This window comes from Chroicocephalus ridibundus, chromosome 12 (genome assembly GCF_963924245.1).
Source record: "Chroicocephalus ridibundus chromosome 12, bChrRid1.1, whole genome shotgun sequence".
Taxonomy (NCBI): domain Eukaryota; kingdom Metazoa; phylum Chordata; class Aves; order Charadriiformes; family Laridae; genus Chroicocephalus; species Chroicocephalus ridibundus.
In genome coordinates this window covers 19,058,515-19,064,867 of record NC_086295.1, presented here as the reverse complement: position 1 = coordinate 19,064,867, position 6,353 = coordinate 19,058,515, and the positions used below count along the sequence as shown (strand labels likewise).

The following is a 6,353-nucleotide window of genomic DNA, read 5'->3' as shown; positions in this document are numbered from 1 at the left end:
AACGGGAGCGCAGTGGGGATGGGGACGAGCTCCCTTAAAGGGGGGGCAGCTTAACACGTACCTACCCCCCAAAGTTAAGAATCCCAACACATTACACTTCATCCCTGTCTTAAGCGGCTCTTCCTGACCATCCCCTCATGCCTGACCATCCCCTCATGCCAAGCTGCTCCTCAGTTTAGTCTCAGAAGCGTGCCGGAGAAGACATGCCCAACAGCATCCAGCCTACACTGCTGCGGGCTACGCTGGCCGAAGAGCAGGAGCTTAAAGAGGAGGCTGAGACCTTAAAAGGGAGCTGCAAGCAGGGAATGGGAATAACCGGGGCAGGAGGAGATGGCCCTAAATCAGGGTTCTTCACCCGCTGGGCAAAAACCAATCAACACACTGAGTCGAGATATTTGGCTTTATTTCAGTTCTGCAGAATCGGGGGCCGGGCGTTTCACAACAGCCAGCACACCACGCGTTTCCGACAGTCCCAGGTTCACAGTGATGAGATACAGCCCATGGGTGAGCTACAGTTCCCTTACCAGCCCTCATCAGACACATGCATTCAAGTCCAAGTTTGGAATGGTTTGGGAGATCCCCCTAATTAGGCCAATTAAGGTTTAATTTCAGGAGTTCAGCTCAAGTTCCATCACAGTTCTACTACAATTCTATACAAAGCGCTCCTGGAACTTTTTAACCATATTCTTTTGGTATCCCTACTCTAACGTTTTCCTGACCCATGAATGTACCAACCACTCTCTCTTTCCTTCAGAAACAGCACAAAATGGCTTTTAGTACAGAAACATAAACCCCCACTATCACTAGCACATGCTGCAAAATCTAAACAGAACAAATGCACCCCCCCTGCCCACAGGAAAACAAACACAGTCCAGGGAAGGGCCCAAGTTGGGAACCCCGCGACGCTGCAGCTGCTCCGCAGCAGGACGAGGTTCAGCGCAGCTCCCGAGTCTCTGCCACCGGAGCAGCAGCTTTGGCCTTCAAGGTCTTCAAGTTCCTGGCCGGTCTTTGCACAGCACTCAATCCAGTCCCGCTTCTATTTTCCGTCTTGCGCCAGCTGCGTCTGCGGAAGGGACACCTGAAAGAGGCCAAAGGCTGAGCTCAGACAAGCCCACGCTGGTAGGACCAGCCCTAGCTCCACGGTACCGGCTCTCGGGGAAGACGCACCCTCTAACGCCAGCCCCGACAAACACTTGCTCTTCGGGGAATGGAAGTCACATGCTCCCAGAGTCACCCTGGCCTCACCTCACACTATCAACAAGTTGACTTTCTCTCTGGCTTACCATTCACACGTACAACCCCGAGACATCCCATGGATATGAGAGAGAGAGGTTCCTACAGGATTAAGTCACCCAACTCTCCTTTCCAAGAGAGAGACTGGGGCTGCTGCCACCTTACTGCCACAGGCTTTTTCCTCAGCAGGAGAGTTACTGGTTACACAAGGCACTGAGGAACTCTTCTGCTCTCATCTGCCTTGAAAACGTGACAGCTAGCGCGTGAAAAGGGAAAATGGGAAAGCTCAACAAGACGAGCAAGACTCAAGGGGAAAGTCCTTAGACGATTCTCTATTTCCCATCCATTCCGTTTTCTGAGTTTCCTCCAATCCCTCTCCCACCCTGCCTGACCCACAGGCACCACAGAGACCAGACCTCGGGGAACGATGCTGTCTGGCCATGGCCAAGGGACGCGTCTGACTGGGTATTCCCACCGCCTGCCGGTCCCCCTTCCCGATGGCCAAACAAAACTCGGGCCACAGCATCGTGCAGAGCTGTGCCCATCAGCACAGCCACAGCGGCTCTGGATGAGAGCTTTCCTGCTCCTCACCCGGTCTATACTGGGGGGCTGCTGCCATCGTTCCTCCATCTGGCCAGAGCCTCCTCCCACCAAGGAAGATCCTGGTCTCACCTGCTGAGACGCCAGCATCTTGTGCTGGTCAGACTCGGAGAGAGAAGATCCGCCTGCATCTGGCAGCGCCCGACCTCTGCAACATCTCCTCAGCCTCCTCCGTTCACGTTCCACCTGCACGTTGGATAGGAGAAAGGGTCACAGAAACCTGCCACCAAACAAGGAGCAAAAGGACCTCTGGGCATCCTGGCAAGGAGATGGCTGCTCAGAGACTGTGAATCGCACCACAGAACGCTGGGGCCAAAAAGCACTCCAAGCAGCCCACGGAAGAGAGCGAACAGGAGGAAAGACTTCCTGACTCAAGAGTGTCCAGTGGGTGTGTATGGGGACACGGGGGCAAGAAGGCTGGTACCGCAGTGAATGTGCATTTGCGAAGGCAACGGGGTGCCAGAAGAGAGAGAAAAGACAAAAGCGTGTGGCCACGGGGGACAGTGGGAGAGGGAAGGAAACAAGCCGAGGACTCCACAGTGCTGCCTCTGGAAATGCAGTGTCTTCCAGAGGACCGTGATGCTGCGCAGAGGCAGCAAAAGCCTGGTCTACCTCCTCCAGAGTCCTCCTGAGCTCGGCACTGTATTGCTTCAGCTCCGTCTTCTCCTGGTCCAGCCTTGCAACTGCTCGCTGCAGACGTTCCAGCCGCTGCGACAGGAGTCTCTTCTCCGAGAGCCAGGACAGCCGCTGCCCTTCTGCAATCACCTGCTGGGCATTCAGAGCGGAGATGGTGGGAGTGGTGCCACATCAAGGAGAGAAGGGCCAGAATGGACACATCGAGGAGAGTGACCATGGAGGAAAGGACAGTGCTACGTCCCTTCTCCTCCTCCTCCCGGCCCACAGCCCAAAACAACACTCTCCCTTCCCAGGGGCCCTCCTCCACATCACCTTGGAGAAATCCCTGCGCCAAAAGAACACCCTGAAAGCGCAATGAAGCCTTCAACCTCACCAGCCAACGGTACCATTTCCATTCTCGCTAATACCCTGGGAAAGCTGGACCTCAGGAGTCTCCATCTCTGAAAGCATCCTCTAAGCACCATCAGTGTTGCTGCTGTTCAGCCATCCTTACAAAATTCTACTACGTTTAGTACACTCGTTTGCTCAACTGTGCCCTTTCCTTTCCATGCCAAATCCCAACCGCCACACATTGCTTCATCTTGCCTAGATAGGAGAGAACCAATCACCCACGCACAGCTCTTGGACTCGCATTCATTTTAACGGCAAGCTGCGTAGTTCTTTCATTAGTTTTGGGCTTGACGGAAAGCGTTTGAGCAGCTGAATGGTGAATTACTAGCAAACATTTTCTTCTCGGCCCAAGCACAAACACAGGCTGGGCAGAGAATGGATTGAGAGAGCCCTGAGCAGAAGGACTTGGGGGTGATGGTCGATGAGAGCCGGCAACGTGCACTTGCAGCCCAGAAAGCCCCCCGTATCCTGGGCTGCATCCCCAGTAGCGTGGCCAGCAGAGCGAGGGAGGGGATTCTGCCCCTCTGCTCTGCTCTGCTCTGGGGAGAACCCCTGCAGTGCTGCCTCCAGCTCTGGGGCCATGAATATCAGCACACGGACCTGTTGGAGCGGGGACAGAGGAGGCCACAGAGATGCTGCGAGGCCTGGAGCCCCTCTGCTGTGAGGACAGGCTGAGAGAGTTGGGGGGGTTCAGCCCGGAGAAGAGCAGGCCCGGGGGAGACCTTAGAGCCCCTTCCAGTCCCTAAAGGGGCTCAGGGGGAACGGTTTTAGACTGAAAGAAGGGAGACTGAGATGAGATATTAGGAAGAAAGTCTTTGCTGTGCGAGCGGTGAGACGCTGGCCCAGGTTGCCCAGAGAAGCTGTGGCTGGCCCATCCCTGGAGGGGTTCAAGGCCAGGTTGGACGGGGCTTGGAGCAACCTGGTCTAGTGAGAGGTGTCCCACTGGCATGGGGGTAGGAACTAGAAGATCTTTAAGGTCTCTTCCAACCCAAACCATTCAGTCATTTGATGAAGTCTCAGCCAAGCTCCTCAGAACAGCGTAGGCTCACAGCCTCCATTGTCACAGCTCGGCTCCCTTTTCATCAAGGAAAAGGTGCAGACGGACTGCAGGGTCAGAAAGGGACCAGACCCTCGTGCCCTCCTCACAAGACAGGCCACGAACTCCCGTACCAGGAACAAGGGGCCTGTTCCGTCTGCTCCAACACCTCTGTCAGCCGCCAAAGGACAGAAAGGAAGGAACAAAGTTCCCCCGCCTGCAGCTGGCAGCAGCGTTAGGAGTCTACTCCATGGCGGGCGGGAGGCTGGGAAGATCCCAGCCCTTTGCTGCCATGCTTTGGCTGGGGACCACCCAACCTTCTGTTGAACTCCTCTTACGCCCACACGCAACCTGTGCCTGCATTTACTGTCCCACCAGAGTCCTGGGGGTCTCCACGCTCCTTCCAGGACGAGCCACTGGCTCTGCTGCCTGGCCCGGCACCGTGTCGCCCGGGACAGACCATTGCTGCCATTTCCCACGCTCAGGCTGTTCTTCTCCTCAAGCCAGCCCACAAAGCTGGCTTGAAGGATTCAGAAGCATAGTGTTTCCTACCACGTCTTGCAGGAGCTTGTTTATCTCCCCTTGGTGGTCGGCCTCCCGAACTTTGAGGGTGTCAGTATGCTGCTGTTCTTTCTGCAGGAGCTCTTGCGCCATGTTTTGCCGTTCCCACTTCAGGAGAGACCTCTCTGCTTCCAGCTCCCACTGAAGGCACTTCACTTCCCCTGCAAACACGACAAATGGCAAGAGTCAGAGTCTGCACAAACAGCGGCTCTGACTTTACTGACCTTACGCCCTTTGAGCTTCCGTGGAGGAGGGGTCTGTCTCCAGCTCCTTCACTCCTCAGAAGCACTGCGGACAGAGAGCTGCTTTCATACCACCTTCCCCAGGCACGGGGTCACCAGAAACGGGAGGCTCTCACCTTGGATCACCTCCTTGGCCTGCGCCACCGCGTGGAGCTGGGTTTCGAGATGACTCCTGCTGATCTCCAGCTCAGACAAGTGCTGCTGAGCCTCCAACAGGCTGCATTCCAGGGTCTCCTTCCCTGACCTGCAAATCGTGAATACAGAGAGAAAGGAGCTGCTTGCTCCTGACACCCACAGGGAGTTGTTCCAGGAAGAAGCGGTGCAAGATCCCTACCCCTGCCTACGGAAAAAGGCTCGCATGGAAACTCCTACACAGAGAGCCTATTTCTGCCCTTCAAAATAGCAATGCGGGCCCCTCCGAGGGAATGGCCAGGCTTCCCTTGTCACCTGGCAGGACACAGAAAGCCCAGCCTAATTGGACTGCAATAGCCAAATCTTCACTTGCTGGGGTCTGATCCACGACACACGGGTAGCTGCGCCCACCAAGCCTGTGCCAGCAAGCAAAACTTGGATGGACAACGGAGGATGTATCTTCAAGAAGGAGAACAAGCACACAGTTCCGATTACACCAGCCTCTGGCAGGCCAAAGTAACTATGTCCATTTTAACAGACATCAGTGATGGGCAGGAACCCCTGAAGGCTGGCGAGAATTCAAGAGAGGTTTCCCTGCTGCTGGTGTCACCAGCTCTAGCTCCTGCACCACACTAACACCAGTTAGCTTAGAAACAGAAGGCCCTCCACATTTTCTGCAGGAGCCTCTGGCTTCTCCCGAAGGGCAGCGTCCTGCTCACAACCTCCATAAGCAATAGCCGTGAATTCTGAAGATCCCACCTCAAACTACGTGGCAAGGAAAGATCGATGTTCAAATGCACAGAACAAGAATCCAAGACCAGAGAGAAACTTCACGTTCTGGGAAACGTCTGCGTGGTTTAATTACGGCTCCGTGCAGAGCCCACTCGGCTTGCTGTGGACATCACAGAGGAACACGTGAGGGGGCATAAACATGAGCCCAACGCTCAGGAGAGCTTTGCCAGCTTCAGCTGTCAGAAAAATAACCTTCAAATCAAGGTAGACTTTTTTTTTTTGCTTGAAATTCTTCCATTTTCTGTCCATGGAAGCGAAAACATGTGAAAAGCACACAGGATGCAATCAATCCCCGTGGAACCACTGTCACCTTTACCATTACAGACATTAAAGAACGTCCTGCCCAGGGTCTCCTCCCTGCCCTTACCTGGCCTCTGCCAGCTGCTCTGAAAGGCCTTGTCTCTCCCGCTCCATGGCTGCCAGTCGCACCTCCAGGGCAGCCTTCTCCCGCACCAGCAACTCCTTCTCTGCGCACACCTCGGCCAGCGCGTGCCCTTGGCGAGAGGACTCCTGGCGCAACTGCTCCAGGCCACTGCGAGACGACTCTTGCTGGCGGGAAACCTGGAAGCGGGACAAAATGCAGTGAGAGTCCTTGCGTGCAGCCCTGGCTTTTGCCCCAGACAAAGGCTCCAGAGCTACACAGTTTGCTGCTTTTGCCACATGGGAGAACAGTAGAGTCGTGGATGCAGTCCTCTCTCTGCAACTTACCAGAAGCCAAAAAGGAGGCCAAC

The 6,353-nt window shown here is 55.2% G+C and overlaps 1 protein-coding gene across 1 annotated transcript; it reads right to left on the bottom strand.

The window, feature by feature from the left end:
• Positions 1–1,015: 1,015 nt before the first annotated feature.
• Positions 1,016–6,075, bottom strand: LOC134522543 (centrosome-associated protein CEP250-like). The gene is made up of 5 exons (XM_063350301.1): positions 5,990–6,075; positions 4,448–4,942; positions 2,446–2,601; positions 1,906–2,019; positions 1,016–1,078 (listed from the first exon to the last, which is right to left on the bottom strand). Exons 2-5 carry the CDS (start codon positions 4,547–4,549, stop codon positions 1,037–1,039), a joined length of 414 nt encoding a protein of 137 aa, XP_063206371.1. The 5' UTR covers positions 4,550–4,942; positions 5,990–6,075; the 3' UTR covers positions 1,016–1,036.
• Positions 6,076–6,353: the final 278 nt, after the last annotated feature.